At 52.3% G+C, this 20,492-nt stretch overlaps 2 protein-coding genes across 2 annotated transcripts; one reads left to right on the top strand and one right to left on the bottom strand.

Moving 5' to 3' along the window:
• Positions 1–1,561: 1,561 nt before the first annotated feature.
• On the top strand, positions 1,562–2,506 carry LOC102572631 (olfactory receptor 1K1-like). The gene has a single exon (XM_006267841.2). The coding sequence runs from the start codon at positions 1,562–1,564 to the stop codon at positions 2,504–2,506; it is 945 nt and encodes a 314-aa protein (XP_006267903.2).
• Positions 2,507–18,767: 16,261 nt separating this feature from the next.
• Positions 18,768–19,745, bottom strand: LOC132245881 (olfactory receptor 1E1-like). The gene has a single exon (XM_059719093.1). It carries the CDS (start codon positions 19,743–19,745, stop codon positions 18,768–18,770), a length of 978 nt encoding a protein of 325 aa, XP_059575076.1.
• Positions 19,746–20,492: the final 747 nt, after the last annotated feature.

Below are 20,492 nucleotides of genomic sequence, written 5' to 3'. Positions count from 1 at the left end.
AGTGCTTTACTACCCTCCTACTATCTAATATTTAACCTCAACTTCCCTGTCTACAACAGGAGCCAATTGCTCCCTGTTCTGTCATCAACCTCTAACAGCCCTCTAGGGCTGCTACGTGATCACAAGGGGTCTGTGTACGTGCTGTGTTTACTCGTGTGTGTCCCTAGTCAGTGTTGACAGGCATCCATGCACGCCAGACGAGGTGCCCAGGAACAGGTGTCCAGCTGTGAGGCCCCAGGGCTGGCTGCATGTGGGCACTGACAGAGGCCTCTGGCTGCAGCTGTTCCTCAGTGGCCTAGCCCAGGTAGGACTGCACAGTGGCACCAGGTAAGCCCTCCCCATGCAGCTCTGCCATGCACCTTGCCAGCACCTCCCTGCCCAGAGCTGGTGGGCAGTGGAAGGGGTGACATCGCATTGGCAATGGGCCATGCTCCAGGGAACTCTCCTCCTCCCTGGGAGCTTCCCTGGAGCCTATTTCTTCCCTCCAGCACAATGCGAACCTCTCAAGTAACAGGAGAGGCTGCAGAGCCAGGTTGCCTCTATCTTGCAGGCACCAGGACGGTGGGTGAGTGCATCTGTCTGTCTGTCTGTCTCCATACACACACCCTCTCTTCTGATTTTTCCAGTTTCCCTTTTTCCTACCCTCTTTGTGTACCCTGTTAACATGTCACACACACCCCCTGTGCTCCCCCACCTGACTCCCTCTCCCCTCTGCATTTCCGTGCAGTGACCCACTCCCTATTAGTGACCCAGTGCTGCCTCCTGACATGAGCTGTGTCCCTGCTGGTTGAGGTGCATCTCTCTCTGGAGAGGGGTTGCAACTCTGGGAGCCGGGGGTTCAAGCTGCTGATCTAAGGGGATAAGGATACAGATAGGGGTAGGGGTGGTAGGGTTCAAGAAGGAAAGAGCACTGACCTCATCCCATCCAGCTCTAGGAGACCAGTGGGGACTGGGGAAGGGAGCACATTACTCTGTGGACAACTTGCTGAGTTCATCTAACTGCCCTTGGTCATCCTGGCTCTGATTTTCCCCTCCCAGAGCTGGGATAGACCCCAGGCATCCTGGCTTCTTGCCTGCTCTGATCCACCAGTCCCTGCTCCATAGCAGAGCCAGGATGGATCCCAGTCACCTGGTCTCAGAAACCATAGACTTGTCCCTCCTTCCCCCTTGCATGGAGTGTGATGGGTTCTGTCCACCGGCCGCAGTTTTGTGTAATGAAGCCAGGAAGGATCTGAAGCTGTCAAGAGAAATAGATGGAGGGGGGAGCCTCTACACCCGCTGCTAGGAGCCTGTTCTGACTCTTAACCATCTCAGAGAAAGCGAAGTTTCCCTCACCTCCAAAGGCAATTCTGCTTGTTGCAATTTAGGATCATTACTGCTGCAGCTACAGCAGGTCGTCTCTCCCCTCCTGTTAGGACCCCCATTCTGGTATTTGAATACCATTATTAAATCTCTTCTCCAGACTAAATACTCCCAGGTCTTCCTGCTTCCCCTCCTCAGCCAGGTGTTCCCAGACCTCTAAACTGTTTTGTTTTCTGCTCTTTGTCTTCCTTGCAGCACCATGGAGCAGACAAATGCTTCCAGCCTCCCCGGCTTCATACTGCTGGGCTTCTCCTCCCACCCAGAGCTGCGGCGCCTCCTCTTCCCCCTCTTCCTCACCATGTACACGCTGACCCTGCTGGGAAACTCCCTCATGGTCCTGCTGGCCCGCACTGACCCCCGCCTGCGCTGCGCCCCCATGTACATCCTCCTGGGTCACCTCTCCATTGTGGATGTGGCCTTCTCCTCCACCACGGTGCCCCGAGCCCTGATGGACCTGCTCTGGGGCAATAGGGCTGTGTCCTACGTGGGCTGCCTGGCCCAGACCTATTTCTTTGTGGCATTTGGCATCACTGACAGCTTCCTCCTGGCCTGCATGGCCTTCGACCGCTATGTGGCTGTGTGCCACCCACTGCGCTATGCTACTGTCATGGGCCCCAGCTGTTGCCTTGGGTTGGTGGCTGGTTCATGGGCTGTGTCCCACCTCCACTCATTGCTCCATGTGGGACTGCTGGCCCGGCTCTCCTTCTGTGCGTCACGAGAGATCCCGCATTATTTCTGTGATGTCCAGCCTTTGCTGCGCCTGTCCTGCTCCTCCACCCGTGTCAATGAGCTGGTGGCCTTCACTGAGAGCTCCGTGATTGTCATGGGGCCCTTCCTCTTCATCCTGGGTTCCTACATCTTCATCCTCACTGCTGTGCTCCGGCTACCCTCAGGTGAGGGCCGCCGCAAGGCCATGTCCACCTGTGGTTCCCACCTAGCTGTGGTGGCCCTTTTCTATGGTACCGTCATTGCTGTCTACATACGCCCAGCATCCAGCTACTCAGCTGATCAGGGCCGGGTGGTGACGGTGGTGTACACAGCACTCACCCCCATGCTGAATCCCCTCATCTACAGTCTCCGCAACCAGGAGGTGGCAGGGGCCCTGCGCCGGGCTCTAGACAAACTGCAGGCCCCAGGCAGGTGACGGGGTGCCCCCGTCCTTGGCTGCAAGGTGGTCCCATGCCTGCACCAGAGACACCCTGGGACTGAGATGCCCATCTCTGCCACTCTCCTGAGTTGTGGGAGCTGAGTGGGCAGTGCCAGGGGCCAGACTTTCCACCCTTATCTGGGAGTATCACAATGCCTGGGAACCCAAAGAAAGGGGCAGGCGGTGGAGGGAAATCTCTTTCCTAAGACTTCTCTGCTTCCTAACATGACGAGCCTGGAGTGACCTGTCAGCAAGACGGACAGGGGTGGATCCAGGGGGGTGTGCTGGAGCACTCATACTTGCACTCCCTGTGATTCCTGATCCACCGTGAGTGTAAAACCAAGTGCCTGGAGCAGCACCAGTGTTTCCTTTCAGGCAGCACTGAGGGAGTCTATTGACTTAATGGCTCACTAGAATTGACCCGGTTCCTTCCAAACTCTTCATTCAACAGGTGTTAATGACCCTTCCTCCTTTTTAATGCTGTTTTATGGGTCCATTCACCACACTACCCTTTCTTCTGCCATTCTGCTGCCTGTTGGCTGCTCCTGGCAATGTAGCCCCCATCTTACAGCCAGGCAGACTGTTTGAACTCTAGCCACACACATGAACTCTGGTGTGGAAACCTTAACTCTGGTGAACATTAACTCAGGGTGGAAATACCTTTCAGAGAGGCACTGGATGCACTGTCCAGATGCTCAGGGAGGTTCGATTGTGCTTTGTGGATCTATCCGAGAGAGGTACATTTAATTCTAATGAGCACAGGGCTAACGAAATAACATTTTTTATTATATTTGTGCCTAGTACGTTGTGTTTTTATATGCAAAATATGATACAGCAAACAAATGCTCATGCCAAAAAAGTATTTTATTTGCTTCTGTCCTAAACTGCATACTGCAGCTCTAGACTCCATGCTTAGTATTAAAGCTTCTAGCTTCTTTTTAACTGGAGAAAAGGTGTTGTGTTTTCATGTGATGATGCACCACACCATCTGCACCCCCTTTTCCAAACCCTAGATCTGCCCATGAAGACAGACCGATGCCAGCCCCACTCACCAGGGACAGAACCCAGACCCCTGGGCTCCCAGCCCCCAAAATTACCCTTCTCCTGAATCTTCTACTAGATTAGGACCCCCTTTCTTGGGGTAGATTTCACAAGGCTTCACGGGTGCCTGGTACAACCAGGCTGACACACATTGATTGGTTTCTCAGAGGAACCTCCTGGAGATTTGGACCATAAGCCGGATCCTGCCTGGATTGGGCCCCATTGCCCCCACCTGAGCCAGCCAGCCAATGCCGGGACTGGGCCCAGATCTGGTGTCCCCTGGAAAGGAAAGGACCACACCATTCTCCCTTCCCTGAGCCAGTCAGTGTCCCTGCATTATGGCAGATCGGGGCTGCAGCTTGTACTCCCACCACATCAGGCCCATATAGGCTCCAGCACCCAGTGGAGTGAAAAGGAATTGAATCTTGTGGGCTCATAGCAAGGCAGGGCAGTTGATCCAGGTCCATCCATCCTGACCCAGAATGCAGAATAGGACACCCATACCCAGGTGCTAATGCCTAGAGAGGTTCAACTGTGGACATGATGCCCATCTGCACCCCGCCTCAGCTCCAGCCTCAGGTCTACTGTGGAGGTCTCCATCTCAGGGGTCTTTGTGTGAAGGCTGGGGGCAGAATCCCACTGCAATGCATGCACCCAGGCAGCATGGGCCCAGCATGGACCTTTCCTAGCTCTTGCTCATGGGTTTGGATCCCCACCATGTGCAGGGGGGAATCAGGAGCCCCCTTTGGCTACTGAGCAGGTACATCACACTCTAGGTATGCATCTGAGTGCATGTCCCCCAGATGCCAGGCTGCTGCCCAAGGGCTAAGGGATTAGGGACTCACCAGAGAAACAGGAGACCTGATTCTGAGCCCCTCTGTGGCCATGAATTGCTTACTTTTGCATGTAATAATCATGGGAGGCCATGGGCAGAGGGTAACATGATGGGAACTGCCTCACTAGAAGCAAAGGGTCCGAGCTGGAATCAGGGTCCTTCTCCTGCCATGCCAGCAGCTACTCCCCTGAGCCACACACCTGCTGTCCTGCTCTCTACCCCAGGTCCCCACAGATCTCCCTCTTTGGGCTCCCTGGGTGCGGGCAGTTGGGGAAGCTTCAAAAGGAAGGGGGCTTGTGAAGGCCTGAGTTGTGGCCCGGTCAGAGGCATGAGTTCCTGAGTCTCACTTTCAGTAGGCATGGGTTTGAACACTGGTCTCCTGCTGCCTGGATGGGTGTCCATGGGGCTCTGCAGGAAAAGAGCAGAAGTTTAGATGATGTATTTGCCTGGGATAGTTTGGACTATCCTCAGGCAGGGGGTTAGACTGGATATGACCTCTGAAGGGCCCTTCCAGCCCCACTTCTCCCTGATTTCTATGATTTTTATGATAATAAGAGCTCTATAAAATCATGAGGGGTGAGGACCAAGTGAACAGAGAACTGTTGTTCACCAATGCCTTGAATATTAGAACTAGGGGACACCTGCTGAAATTAGTCAGTGACAAGTTTAAAAGTAACAAGAGAAAGTGCTTTTCTGGGTAACTTATGGAACTCATTGCCACAGGAGGTGGTGGAGGCTGAGAGCAGAGCCAGGGTCTGCAAGGGACTGGGTAAATTCATGGCTGATCGATCTATTAATGGTGATTGAACCACTGATGATGTTCAACTGTCCATAACATTGGCAATGTTTCCTCTAACCCAATAATGATAGACACCAGGGAGGACACTGTATAGGGGATAGATCAGTCTAAAGAAATGTGATCAGTCTAGAGGGATGTGGATAACCTGGAAAGGGTTCAGAGGAGGGCCACCTGTCTGGTTAAAGGCCTACAGAAAAAATCTTATGTAGACTGATTGGGAGACCTGAACCTCTTCAGCCTCTACAAGAGGCTCAGAGGTGATCTTGTGGCTGCCTACACACTCATCAGGGAAGGTCAGCAGGAAGTGGGGGATATGATGTTTACTAGGACAACAGTCGGGATAACTAGAAACAATGGACACAAGTTACAAGACAGCAAATTCAGGCTTGACATCAGGAAAAAGTTCTTTACAGTGAGGGTCGACAAAATATGGAATAGGTTTCCAGCGGAGGTGGTCTTGGCCCCTTCCTTGGAAATATTCAAAAGGAGATTGGACAGACACCTGGCTGGGGTCACCTGACCCCAGCGCTCTTTCCTGCCCAGGGCAGGGGGTCAGACTCAATGAACTAATAACTTCCGACCCTAATAACTATGAACCTATGAAACTCTGAAACTATGATTTGATGCTCTCCCTCTGCAGCAGCTACCCCTGCCGCTGTCAGGGACAGGATACTGGGCGAGACCGACCATTGGTCTGACCCAGTCTGGCCCTGCTGATGTTCTTATTGGGATCATTCCCACCTGTCCCAATCATCTCAGCAAAACCCTGACCTGTCCCTGGAAACAGCCAAGTTAATACAAAATCCTGGTGTGGCCACATCTCAGGCAGACTTTGCAGCCTGCAGATGTGAGCTGGAAGCAAAGGCTGGCCCAGGGCTGGCTCCATGGAGACAGCAGCTCCCTGGCATCCTCTCTGTTTGAATGTCCTACAGATCCAGCCATCTCCGGGCAGCTGCACCCTGAGGCTCTGGTACAGACAGGAGGAGTGTGGCTCTGCTCCATGCTACTCCGGGGGTCCGAGGGTCCCTCCAGCCCATGGCTGGGAAGCTGCACCCCCAGGCACAGGGCAAGGCCATGTGGGGGAGGTTGCGTATCTCAGGATTGTCAATAACAACTTGTGTCGCTGTCTGATGCCATCGCTAACAAGCTCCAGGGGGAGGAGATGTCCCCAGGTGACGCTGGGGCAGGGCTGCAGTTAAGTGGGCCTGGAGGGGAGACCAGGAACCAAACACCTCAATAACATGCTAAAGAAGAGTCTCGTGTCTGATGTCCCCGCAGGGAGCCCAGCCTGGTGGGGTAGAGGTGGGGGCCGGGAAGGCCCCACGACACCGGGGTTCTTGTCCATCTATGGGGGAGCAGGTGGGCTAGAGCAGGGGAGAGGTGCGGTGCAGGGGCTCGGCCATAGCTCTGGGACCGATGGCCTGACTGAAGTGAACCCAACCTACTGAAGGGACTTGGCCAGGGATGGGGAGGAAAACGGAAGTGCCAAATTCTGCTTTTCTGAGAAGAAATGAGGGTTGCCTGAGGGTGACAGGCTGCGGGTGAAGGACTGGCTGGTCTGAGATCTCCCCATCCCTCCTCCACCATGTGATAGCATCCCCTTCCAGCCTCCTCTCTCTTCGAGGGTTGTCGTCTCTCTCTCGCGTGTCTATCTAGCTGGTTGCGAGGCAGCCAACCCGCTGCCTACATGAGGAGCCTCAGGTAAGAAGGTGTGAATTTAACCTCTCTGTTGTTTGGAGCTCTGACCTCATGGCATGGGGGCAGGGGCTTCAGCCCATGTCACTCCAGTAGGTAAGTGTGATGTTTTTCAAATTGATTGACTGGACTCAAATAACACCTGTCCCTGACTGGGTCCAGCAGGTGAGGCCAGGAGGGCTATTTAAGAGGGTCTTTCCCAGAAGAAGGAGGTCAGACATTTTTAAAACCCACTCACACAAGTGTGGACCTCCACAGTGCTCTCTTTCATACCCAGCGTGCAGAAGTGAGTAACTTACCAGAAATTTAACTAGGAACTTTGTCGACTGTAATCTAGTCACGTATCAAAAGGCTGACAAGCCACTCAGATTTGCTCAAGGTTGGTTTTCTTTCTATGTTTTGCTATTGGTATTCCTTCCCCACTCTATCCCTCTTTGATCAATAAATCTGTTTTAGCATGCCTCACTGTGGGCTTAAGAGGGAAGGGACCCACTAAGGTGGGCTCGGCTATTTTACCTTCCTCCCACATGGGAGGCTGCTGGTGAATGCTAATAGAATCACCCCCAAATCCCAAGGTCCAGGGCCTGTGTATCCCAGGAGGCACAGGGCTCAGACAAAAATCTGAGTCCAGGTGGCGGCAGCGGTACCCCAGGCTTGCAGGTGTGCTCCAGAAAGGGGGTCGGCCACACATGAGGTGCCCCAGGGGAGACACTCGGAGCTTAGTTTTTGGCTGGCTGCAGTGGGGTGGGTAGCTCAGTGCAGGAGCACCCCTTACTGGCACCACACCGCCCAGGGCAGGACTGGTTTTATTTTCTCACACCAAGTCACTGAAACACAAGTGCTGATTGTAATAAACTTTTAATTCTGGTGGGGTGAAGAAAAACATTCCAAAAAATGTCCTAGAAATTTGAAATGGAAAATTGCAATAATGTATGAAACATGGCAATGTTTTAGCTTCTAACTCCCCTGAATTTCCCTCTTGCCTTTTGTTTTATGTATTACACAATTAAAATAAAATTTTAAAGCAAGATGTTGAATGCTTTCTATTCTGTCAAAGTCCCATATTTCAGAAACCCGGGGTGAAAATGTTATTTGATTTTTTTTAATTGACAAATCTATTACAATGTGTTTGCTTTCATTCCCTTAGGTTTCAGGATCATGGAAGAGCTGAACATCCCATATCTCTCCATGTGCCGATTAAAAGGTCTGCTCTTCTCAAAGCCATGGAGTGAGTGCAGTGATGAGGCGGCACTGCAAACCCCAACAACCCCACTGACCAGCTCCTCCTGGGTGTCTTCTGGCCATCTCCAACTGAAGAGGGACCCGTGCCTTCAACCCAAAACTTATCCCCCAGGAAAGACTCATATTCATGCTTTCTCCAAGAGTCTAGAGAGGAAGCCACCCCATGTATAGTGGTAATATTTGTAACTTAGAGATGCTCCCTAAAAGGAAACAGAGGGAGTTGGGAACTGGGAGATGGTCCTTCATTGATGGAACAGCTAGTTAGAGAGATAGAGAGAGACCAAGGGTCTGGAGAGACTGCCTGTGGTTCCACAGAAAAAAACTCACTGTTTCATTCTTCTCTTTCACGTAGTCTAGTATTTAGTGAACCCAGTGATTATGACACCATTAATTGCAGACAGACTCAGGCATGGAGTTTAGGCCATTGCCAAGCAGAGGGGCCAAGAACTGACCCTGGAGTTTAGTATCAGGCCTTTATGAGAAAGAAGGGGCAGCTGGCAAAACTTGGATGTGGGTTTTAATTCTGAAGGCCATGTTCTCTAGTGCTGTGCAAGGGGGACACCACCCAGCTTCCCTTTCTGCCCATTTCTACCCAGCACCAGCTGAAAAGCAGAATTAAATACATTCTTCAGTTTGATGAAACTGTAGTGTCCATGGGAGATGGGCAGAGGGGATTGGATGGGAACCTGCAGATGCCGTGGAGCTGAGCAGAAGGACAAGCCTCTGGCAAGGCTGGGAGAGAGGGTCCCCAGGTACGTCACAAAGTCCCGGCCCTGGCTTGGAGAAGGAACTACATAGAAGGGGGTGTGTGAAGGAGCTGGAGGGGCTGGGGGAGGAAGGGGCCACACTAGGATACTGGTCACAGCTCAGGCACCAATGCCTCAGCAAACTCAGAGAGCTGGTGGGTCTTTCTCTTCCACTCACAGGCTGGGGGGGGGGGGAGTTTCCCCAGATCAAATAGGCTCAGATTTGGGGTGAGGGGTTGCCTCCCTGCGCACTATGGGAAAGGGGGCTCTAGGCATCCATGAACCAGCCCCTTCCCTGGTGCTGTCAGAGCAGGGCATGGATACTGCCCTCATCTCTTGGCTTGGACCCATGCCCATTGCAGGGATCCCCAGTTTTGTGCCCTGGGAGGATTGGCATTCTGGAGAATACCTGGCTGTAGGGGATGGGGCTCTGGCCCAAGGGGCCCCATTCAAGTCTGTGGGCTGAAGGATCCCATCCAGGGGACCCCATTCAGACCCAGGGGACCCCATTCAGACCATATTTGGGCATTTCCAGCATGGGCCCATGGGTAAGGATCCTGACAGGCTGCACCCCACCCTGAAGATCCATCCCCCTGCACCCCTCCCCCTGTCATCCATCCCCCTTGCCTCTGCCTGGGCAGCACAGAGAGTCTCTGTACTTTGCTCTACTTATGTGGACACTGGAGTCAGAAGCGGACTGGCCAAGTTCACCGATGACACCAAACTTTGGGGCAAAGCATCCACACCAGAAGACAGGCGGATGATCCAGGCTGACCTGGACAGGCTCAGCAAGTGGGCGGATGAGAATCTGATGGTGTTCAACGCCGATAAATGCAAGGTTCTCCACCTTGGGAAAAAAAACCCGCAGCATCCTTATAGGCTCGGCAGTGCTATGTTGGTTAGCACTATGGAAGAAAGAGACTTGGGGGTCATCATTGACCACAAGATGAACATGAGCCTGCAATGCGATGCTGCGGCTAGTAAAGCGACCAAAACGCTGGCTTGCATCCATAGATGCTTCTCAAGCAAATCCCGGGACGTCATTCTCCCCCTGTATTCGGCCTTAGTGAGGCCGCAGCTGGAGTACTGTGTCCAGTTTTGGGCTCCACAATTCAAAAAGGATGTGGAGAAGCTTGAGAGAGTCCAGAGAAGAGCCACGCGCATGATCAGAGGTCAGGGAAGCAGACCCTACGATGACAGGCTGAGAGCCCTGGGGCTCTTTAGCCTGGAAAAGCGCAGGCTCAGGGGTGATCTGATGGCCACCTACAAGTTTATCAGGGGTGACCACCAGTATCTAGGGGAACGTTTGTTCACCAGAGCGCCCCAAGGAATGATGAGGACGAATGGTCACAAACAAGATCGTTTCAGGCTGGACATAAGGAAGAATTTCTTTACTGTCCGAGCCCCCAAGGTCTGGAACAGCCTGCCACCGGAGGTGGTTCAAGCGCCTTTATTGAACACCTTCAAGAGCAAACTGGATGCTTATCTTGCTGGGATCCTATGACCCCAGCTGACGTCCTGCCCTTTGGGCGGGGGGCCGGACTCGATGATCTTCCGGGGTCCCTTCCAGCCCTAATGTCTATGAAATCTATGAAATCTATGAAATCTTCTCCAAGGGGCTGGCACAGGCTGGGTGCAGGACAGGGAGCACCAAAGACCCAAAATCACTTTAGGCAAAGGAAGAAGTCCAGACCTGGGCCCAGACAGATGCCGGAGGGAGGCATCTATCTGCTCAGGGAAGAGGGGGATTCTGCCAGGGAATGGCCCAGCTAAAGGACCTTGACTTAGGCACACAGTGCAACTACAAGCCCTGCCAGGAGGCTCCCAGCAGAGTTTGAGCACAGAGCACGGCAGGTGCCCTGGTGCTCTCTTGATATGTCTTTTGATCCTCCCTCATCCATTTGTCCACTCATCTGCCCATTGTTGCCAGCCTTGGCCATTTTCAAGGGGCCTAGAGTGACCAAGCTCGGTCCACAAAGTAAAGGAAGAATCAGGGCCAGCCCACAATTTTGGAGGGTCCCCTGCAAGAAGCAGTTTTGGGAGCCCCTGACACAGGGAGTGAGGAGGGGGGAAAGTGGTGAGCAGTTGAAGAAGCTGGCAGCAGCGGTGGCAGTGGGGGGGTGGCAAGCGGCCAGAGGTGAAGCCGCCACCACCAGCCGGGGGAAGGGGGGTCAGGTGGCGAGCAGCTGGACATGGGGGTCCCTTAGCTGCAGGGCCCCCTGCGGTCACAGGTTTTGCAGGATAGGACGGGCAGGTCCTGGGAAGAATCAACATGTCTAACTAAACCGGCAATGAGATACAGTCAAACACAGCAGAAGGCCTGAAGGAGACAGTGTAAGGGAAGACCATGCCTTAAATCCAAATATACTGCATCATAGCTTCATCTTAAAATACTACTAGTAGTGATTGATGTAACCAAATGTATTAAAAGCTACTTTGTTATGATAGATAGATATTTTTGTTAAGATGCTTAGATCATTTGTAAAAACAAAACAGCCTTTGCAGAGAAGCCCATAAACGAAGGTAAAGAGGAGACAGGCCCATGCTGAACAGCATTCCACAATGGGGAAGGAGAGGAGATAAGAAACTCCCCCTTTTACTTTCCAAAGGATATAAATCCCAGATCACTGACACCTTCCAAGTCCACAAGAGATCTGGTTCAGCGCAGTTCCAACATTTTCATTGAAACAAAGATATTTAAATAAACCAATCAGAGGCCCATTTGTTAGAATATTAGCACCCACCATCTATAGTCCCATGGTATGAGCTGGAGGGAAATACAGTATAACCTCATCAATCCGGCGTTCTTAGGACCTAGTACCTGCCAGAAATTTAAAAGTTCTGCATTTTTTAAACAGTGTGTGGTGCAGCCGCTGCTCCAGGACCAGCCACCACTGCTCCCCCTCCTGCCCCCACTCCACGACCACCCACGGCCATCCCACCCCCCTGACACAGAGGGGGAAGCTTACATGCGGCAGCTGCTGCTGCTATCCACCACCCCGTGCCACCACTCCGCATGTGGCCGCTGCTCCAGGACCAGCCGCCGCTACTCCCCGATGTAGTGTATTTTTAAAAAGTGCCAGATTTTTGAGAATTCTGGAATTTTGAAAAATGGATTTATGAGGTTACACTGTACAGAGAAATCAACAGATTCAAGCAGACCTGCTGCCAACCTGCACGCCACCCTCCTCCCACCTCGCGAGTCTCCCCAGCCAGTACCGGCGAGAATCGATGGTGTGCTGTCATGGGCAGCCATATACACTTTGGGATAAATGTCTGGTTTTTGTGTTCGGAAGTCCAAGCAAGTAAAAGGTCAGGCTGTGGACCTCTCTCCACCTCTTTTATCAGTAGCCAACCCACAGAGTTACCTGTAATCTGGATAACACTGTCTGTCCATCCCTCCAGCCTCCCACACACGTTCTATCCACAGTACAGTCATTGCAACCCACACGTCCTGGATCTATCCACCCCTCCATCCTCCCCCATCCCTCTGTCTCTATGGCCTCACACCCCCCCAAACTATCCACCCCGTCATCTCCGCATACATTTTCTCTCCATCTATCCATCCCTCCATCCCAAACCTTTGCTTCACTCATGCTCCCTCCCTTCCCCCCTACATCGTTCAGTTCCTGGTCTGGGCACATGTCTCCTTTGAATTGGATACTTCTACTTGCAATGGAGCATGGCCCAGTTGGTGTCATGTTGGGCCATCATGAGGGAACCTGCATGGTGGAAGATGACTAGGCAGTCCTAAAAATGTGATCACAAGAATGGTGTTGGGAGCAGCAAATGGGTTCTAGTCTCTGGTGATAATGGGGACTTGGCCAGCCAGTCAGCTGGCTGCCTACATTCGTGCAGGGACGGAGGCAGGGGGTTCCTGGCAAGGACCCCTCCTTAGGGAGAGGGTCCCCAGTGCCCACTGGCACCAGCTTTAGGCTGACACACTGTTAAGAAGCATCAGATGGGTTGGGATCTGAGCCCCAAGGTTGTGCAGGCCCAGCCCAGCACCCGGCCACCCCAGATGCCAGCAGGGGAAATTGGGCTGTGCCTGCGCAGTGGTGGGGTTCACATGCCATCCCCACAGCCTGCCTGCTGCTGCCTGTCAGTGCTCTGGCCAGGCTGGTGTGGGCTGCTGACAGCAGCACTGCTGGGCCTCTATCAGGGGTTGAGGGAGCCCCCTCCACACACACACACACACACACACCCCTGCTCAGCAGGAAAATGTCCCTGGTGCCCCATGATACCAGTGGGGAGGGGCTACACTTCCCTAGCCCCTTCCCCCACATCACTCCCCACACAGCATATGTCAGCCAGCTCGGAGAGCATATGCGCTCCCCCTCCCTCCTTGGCTGCACAGGGAGGAGACAGAGCAGGGATAGGACACATAACCTTCGCAGGGGACTGTACACAAGTTCCCTAAGGCATTCTATAATAGAGCTCCTTCATTTACTCCCAGATGTAATGAGGTTAGTTTTTCACACGCTTGTCCATTTTAGGAGTGCGTTGCAGCCGTGCGTGTGTTATGTCATGGCCATAGAGCGCTTTCAAGGGCCAGATTGCATGAAAAACATCACTTCTGCCTGTGTCCCTGGAGTCCAGGTGGCAGCTTTGGTGTCCTTCTCTCTCCAGACTCCCAAGCCTTACCTGAATCCTGGGTCAGGGTTCCTGCATGTTGGTCTCTAATTCTTGGGTCCTGCTCACTGACGCTTTGCTCCTGACTTGACAGTTCCTGGTCCCTGGCTTCCAGACTTCTTGGCTCATGGCTCCAGTCTGGACTTCTGGCTTCTAGTCTGCTCTTGACCCCCTGGCTTGTGGTTCTTCAGTGCCCATGTCCCTGTCATACCCCTAACCCCTGTGAATCCACAGAGGAAATCCTCAGCTCCTCTCCAAGCTGTAGAAAAGCTGCCCCAGCTTTCACTCTTGGACATAGAGGCTGGAGATGGCTCCTGGACAGAGAAGGTCATTGAACCCAGCCATTCTGAGCTTGTGAATGAAACTGGAAAGCCATCAAAGAGAGGCACCTTTTCCCCTACATTCATCCTTCCCACAAGCAGCAAAAATAAGAGGTGTCACCCAGTGGAAACTGGGCATTTGGTGCTTTGAGCTGAATGTGGTAGTGCATGGCTATTAAAAAACACAACAACCTAGGCAAAAAGGCTCAACAGATGCTGTTTCATTAGTCCTTTAATCATTAGAATTAAATCTCTTTCAGGTTCATGAAACACCATCTAACCTTCTTGAGTATCTTGACAGTGCATCCAGTGCTCCACTGAAAATCATTTCCACCTGCTAAGGTTTCCACACCTTATTAATATTTTTAGCTAGAGTTAAAAACAGTCTTCAGGGCTATGAAATAGGAGCTCCATTTACCAGGAGCAATGAACAGACAGCAAAATGGCAGAAGGAAGAACACCTTAATTAGTGGAACATAAAGACCATCAAAAAGGAGAAAGGGTCGTTAACACCTGTGGAGTGAAGAGTTTGAAAAGCGTTGGGTAGATTCGAATAAGCCATGAAGTTAAGTGGCTTCCCCGCTGCTGCCTGACTAAAAATGCTGCTGCTGCTGCCAGACTTTGGGTGGAGCAGGAAGCACAGGTGGGTACAACTGCCATACTGCACCCCCTTGGATCCACCTCTGTATGTGGCCAGCCACAACACAGCTGCCTGAGCATGCTCAGTCACTGTGTAGGGTCCACTGCACAGTGAATAAAAATGCAAACTCTGGGTAGATGCCAAAAATGGCCCTTATGCAGGTGGAGAATGTCTACTTGGGTGCATACAGGTAACAGGGTTCTGTCCCTTGGGGACAGCTTCAGTGCCACCTAAAAGTCATTATGCCATATTTACTCACATATGCTGTGCAGCTTTTCCCCCAAATTGGCCCTTCACAACTGTGGTGCATATTGTGAGAAAACACCTCTAGGGCCAGTGACTCTGCCCCCTCTCTTAGGGTTTTTTTTCGTTCCTTTTTCTTTGTCCTCTCACATGTCTGTCAACCTGGTTGCCCCAGGTTACTGCATATGTGACCTGGCTAAGGTAAGAGGGGGGTAGATCTAGCCTCTCCATTATTCTGAGTTCTGATCTCATGACTTCAGGGCTAGGCTTAATCCAATATCCCTCCAATAGGTAATGCTGATGCTTTTCAAATTGTTTGGTCGGCATTAAATAACACCTGTCCCTGACTGGGTCTAGGTGGTGAGGTCAGAAAGGTTATAAACAGGGTCCCTCCATCTTGGGATGGGGAGAAGAGAGAGGCATCTTCTGGTCACTGAATCAGGCTGAAACTGTGTGTGGAGCTTGAGCCCCTCTCGCCGCTTAGTCTCTCAGGGTGTTGCCCCTCCCCTCAACTCGCCTGCCACGACTTGGATGTTAAATGCACTTTAAGAGGGGTCTACAGTGGAGATCTTTGCTTGGATGGGCCTCCCGATAGACGGTGGTACTCACTGTCGTCCGACATGATGTTCCACGGGGCTCCGCCTCCCCCACACCCAGTCCATACGCCAGCCGATGGGTGGTGCGTTACAGATGTTTCCTGGCCCTGTATGACGGCCTCAGACCGGTTCCCAGGGTTCCAGTCGCTCTCCCTCCCTTCTTGGGGAAGATTTCTTTTCTTATAGAAAATATTCCTCTGAGTCAGGAGGAGCTGCAGGGTTATCCCCCTTATTCCAGCTCCCTCTCAGATTCTCAGCTGCTTCCTCTCCCCTATCGCAAGCAGGGAGCTCCCTTGCCTCCTGAGTGTAAATCCCTTCAGGTGGCTGAAAGGGTGCCCCTGTTTGACCTACTTGTCTGCCTCCTGCTCTGCCTCCCACAGAAGGCTTAAAGCCCTTCCCTGGGCTGCCTGCTGGAGCCTCACAGGTTGGGTCGTCTCCTCCCTGTGCCGGAGCTCACCTCACAAGCTGCCAGCCCATGCTGTCTCTCTCCAGCTCTCTCCCTGTCCTCGTTCCGACGGGGTTTTTAAATCTTCCCGCAGAGGCCGATATGGCTGCTGGGATTGGCTCAGCTGCTCCCCGCGCCAGGAACAGCTGATGCCACAGCCGGCGTAATACCGGTTCACGCGGCTGCGGCCGCAAATGCGGCTCCAGCTCCCTCTGCTCTCCAGGAGGTACATATGCCCCTCTGGGGGCTTGTTCTTGGGGTCTGGGGTCTGCGGGCTCTACTTTCTCTCCCTCAAGAGCCTGTGGGGGCACCTCACCGCCACGCTGTGTAACTCCAGAATTCTCTGGTTACACGTTGTTGTAACCTATCTGAATTGTAGCCGGTAACTTAGACCTAAGTGTTCTAGACATGTGCTAAAAGCCTCTTATACTGTATTTCTCAAGGCTGTTTTCCTTCAAGGTTCCTTTTATTTATTTATTCCTTGTATTCCTTTATTTATTCCTTGTATTCCTTCCCTATGCCCCCCCCCCCACTTCCAATCAATAAAGCTATCTATCATAGCAAGCCTGGCAGTAAATGTTTGAGAGGGATTGGGCAGCCTATTTTCTCCCTTTGCTCAGCTGACTAAGGGAGGCCACTTTCTGTGCTTCAGGCTAAAGGAAGCATCCCAAGATCTCACAGTGGGTTAAGCACACCTAAGGTCTACAAGGCCTGTGTACCCTGGGGGGCACAGAGTCTGGGCAGAGACCAGACCCTGGGTGGTGGCAGCGGTTACCCCAGGCTTGCGGGTATACTTCAGAAAGGGGGTTGGTCAGACATAGGTGCCCCAGGGGAGGCACTCAAGGCTTGGTTTTTGGGTTGGGTGCAGTGAGGCAGGTGGCTCAGCACAGAAGTGCCCCCTACTGGCCCACTATACATGTCTGGGAAACTGATTTTTCTTTTTTTGGAAAATAGATGCAAGGGCCAAAGAGCAAGCAGGTACTGGCATCATAGCTGCCAAAATGACTCTGACATCTCCCTGGGGTTTCCAACAGTGGGGCAGAGTCTCACAATAATCTCCTCACAGCCCCTCGTGAGGCCACAGTCATTGATGATGTGTAAGTTCTAGCAATGTGGGGGTACAACTCCATGCTGCTGCTGCCCCCAGTGCTGCTGGGCACTGACTTTAACTGGGCTTCAGCCCCGTGCCCCATGGTCAATAAAGAAATCACACTGCCACTGCCATGACCACTGCAGCTGGCTCCAGCTGCACTGCAGCCCTGTGCTCTGTGCCCTACTGTCAGCACAGAAATCTGATCCCCCTGTGCCCTCCTAATCCATCACCAATGGCTGTAGCTTTGGGCTGAAGAGTCTTGCTACCACCCTTGCAAGGATTATTGCTGTCCTGCCACTGCAAGAAGTTCCTTCTGCCTCACCCAGACTGGCTCCTGGGGTGCTGCATTTCCTGGACACTCTGTGTTTGCAGGAGGACTAACTGTATGTCACATGACTCTGGAGAAATAATTTTTTCTGCAGTTGGTCTTCCAACAAACAAGGCACATGTTTTATTTGGGGGCATATGTGAAAAATATGATATATTCTTTCTTCAACACAGAGAACATGAACATTGTTTTTCTTTTCAGAAGAAAAGCACTGCCTGACATGTTGCACCTCCAGTGCTTTAATAGCCTTCCTCTCCTGTCTCTCCTGCATTTTGAGCAAAACAAGCATTTGTGTGTCAATAATTCAATGCTGCAGCCCAGCTCACACAAGTGTTTTAATGGGTGTAACATATACATGCATTTTATTGACATCCTTGCAGAGATCCTGGGTGACTCTATAGCCAACTGCCCATGCTGGCTGCCAAAGCAGGTGTATTACAGTGCCCAGCCACTGGCTGGCAAGGGAGACAATTTGCATGGAGCAAAATACTCCCCCAAGGTGGAACTGGGAAGGGGAGAGGACACACAGCACCTACACCATTGCAACTTTCTCCAGAGGAAACTGGCAGCAGATGCCCTCAGGAGTAACTTTAGGCTAGAAAACAGCATTCCCTCGAAAGCAAATGCCATGTATCCTCTCCATGTTTCCTTCAGAATAAACTAAAGATGCACCAGATTAATGTGTCATTAAACAGACTGGGGTAGGCAGGTATGATGGACAATCAGCTGACCATGAGCTCCCAAAGCAACACTACAGCTGAAAGAGTTGGGGTGACTCTTAAACAGGCCAACAGAAGAGTCCCCAGTTGGAGCACAGACGTTCTGTATCTGGGTCTGGTCCCTCCTGTCCCTGGGTCTGGTCCCTCCACATCAAGGAGAGTTCAGAAAAAAATGGTCAGGATGATTAAAAGATTGGGACAAGGGATTCACATAGGGAAAGACTCCTGGGGAAGGGTCTGGTTAGAGAAGGTTCCTGGGGTGACTTGGTCCCCATCTACCTGGGGAATCCAAGAGGCCTTCTAGACAAAAGCTTTGGACACATGACTCATTAACATGGGTGTAACTAGCTTTTGCCCTGGTATAGAAACAGAGTGGACCCAAAACATTCAGCCTTAAACCAGTACAATTTACATAAATCCAATATACAATTACCCTGGGATTAAAAAAATCAAGGGTAAAATTAGACTGGTTTAAATTACCCTAGTGTAGGTGCTATGTGCCCAAAACATATCCCGGTCATTATATCCTCAAAGCAAACATGGTATTTGCTGCTACCCAGAGCACTGATGTATTATAATAGCCACCTGCTGCATGCAGCTACGGCTTGGTACCTGGTCATTTGTGCAGTCTGGGCCCAAGTACAATTCCTACCAGCATACAAAACTAGTGCAAAATATCAGTATAAATGTACGGTTTCAGTATAAATGGATGGAGCCAGGCGAGGAGTCAAGAGCTGATCTTCCCCAGTGGAGCAATTCTCTGAGGACTGCTAGAAAGGCAGAGGGAGAAGGGTGGGTTCCCATGTGTTATCCCCTGAACATGCTATGGGGGGCATTTATACAGGACATTACCCTAATTACAGCTGCCTGGTGGCACTAAGTTTCTACCCCTGGGTTTCTCTACCCATAGGTAAGACTTCGCCGGACACCCTGCATTGGCCCAGAGCCCTCCTCCAGGCTGCGTGGAGGTCCTTGTTCCTAAGGGTATAGATGAAGGGGTTGAGTAGGGGTGTGATGGTGGAGTAGAGCAGAGAAGCCACCATGTCCTTCTGGGGGTTGTAACTGGAGGAAGGCCGGAAGAAAATGCCAATGACAGTGCCATAGAAGACAGCTACAGCCACCAAGTGGGCCCCACACGTGGACACAGCTTTGCGCCGGCCCTGGGCAGATGGAAGCCGTAAGATGGCCACTACAATGCGCCCATAGGATGCAGCCACAAAGAGGAAGGGGACCAGCACTGCCAGCCCACCTTCAGCAAAGACAGCAATCTCATTGGTGCTTGTGTCACCGCAAGCCAAGGCCAGGAGCTGCTGGAGGTCACAGAAGAAGTGGTGGATATGGCGGGAACCACAAAAGGGCAGGCGGGACATAAGGATGGTGTGGAGGGAGGCATGGAAATGAGCCAAGCCCCATGCAGTGCCCACCAGCCCCCAGCAGCGTCCAGGGCTGATGAGAGTGGCATAGCGGAGTGGATGGCACACAGCTACGTAACGGTCATACGCCATGACAGTGAGGAGGAAGTTCTCCAGCACCCCAAAGGTGATGAAGAAGTACATCTGGGCCAGGCAGCTCCCATAGGAGATGGCCCCACTCCCAGATGCCAGGATCCCCAGCAGCTTGGGTGCTGCAGTGGTGGTGAAGCCCACGTCTGCCAGGGAGAGGTGACCAAGGAGGAAGTACATGGGTGTACGGCACAGGGCAGGGTCCCAGCGGGTCAGAAAAACAATGAGGAGGTTGCCCAGGAGGGTCACAAGGTAAACAGCAAGGAAGAGGGGAAAGAGGAAATGCCGGAGCTCCGGCTGGAATGTGAGGCCCAGCAGCACAAAGTCTGTAGCAGCAGCAGTCACGTTCCCAGGCTCCATGGATTGGGCGGCTCTGCAAGAGGCAAGAAGGATATGACTGGTCACCTCATGTGTCCCTGTCAACTGAGATCCAGGGAACCAGACCATCCAGACAGCAAGTGCCAGGGCAGCAGGACAATGGGACCGGTTGCCCATGGATATGCTGGGGTCTCCTCCCATGGAGGGTTCCAAGAAGGCTGGGAAGGGGCCTTCCTGGGATGAGATAGGAGCAGTGACATCTGGGTCAGTGTAGGGGGTTGGGCAAGATGGCCCACAAGGTCCCTGCCAGCCCCATGATCCTCTGGATACTTGTATATCTGTTTAGCCCCATGCACATCTGTCTATCTGTCCATCTTCTACATCCCCTTTACCTACCTAACCATCCATCCTCATAGACTCTAGCTCTCCATGTCCGTCCGTCCGTCCATCCATCCATCCATCCATCCATCCCTATGTACCACCCCTCTTGCTCTCTCTTGCATATTTTCTCTCGTTCTATCACCCCATCATCCAGAAGTGATTCTGGGGTTGATGGGGAACAGGTCTCTGATGTCCAGCCCAACCCAGATGAATCCAAACTTACGGGAATGCCCCTTCCTTTCTGCCTAAGCAGAGGAGCAATGACATATCACATTGTATGATGGTTGTGGGGTGGAGGTCACCACCCAAGGTGCTGGACTTGGTGCTGGCTACAGGGGATGACTTGGATCTACTGATACAAGGTAACCTAGGGGACAGTGACCATCACATGATCGAATTCACCATCCA

The sequence above is a fragment of the Alligator mississippiensis genome, chromosome 15 (genome assembly GCF_030867095.1).
Source record: "Alligator mississippiensis isolate rAllMis1 chromosome 15, rAllMis1, whole genome shotgun sequence".
In the NCBI taxonomy this organism is placed as follows: domain Eukaryota; kingdom Metazoa; phylum Chordata; order Crocodylia; family Alligatoridae; genus Alligator; species Alligator mississippiensis.
Note: the sequence above shows the minus strand (reverse complement) of the source record. Positions and strands in the feature narration are given on the sequence as shown.

Coding starts and splice junctions, on each gene's coding strand:
- LOC132245881 (XM_059719093.1), bottom strand. CDS start 19,745: ATGGAGCCTGGGAACGTGACTGCTGCTGCTACAGACTTTGTGCTGCTG.
- LOC102572631 (XM_006267841.2), top strand. CDS start 1,562: ATGGAGCAGACAAATGCTTCCAGCCTCCCCGGCTTCATACTGCTGGGC.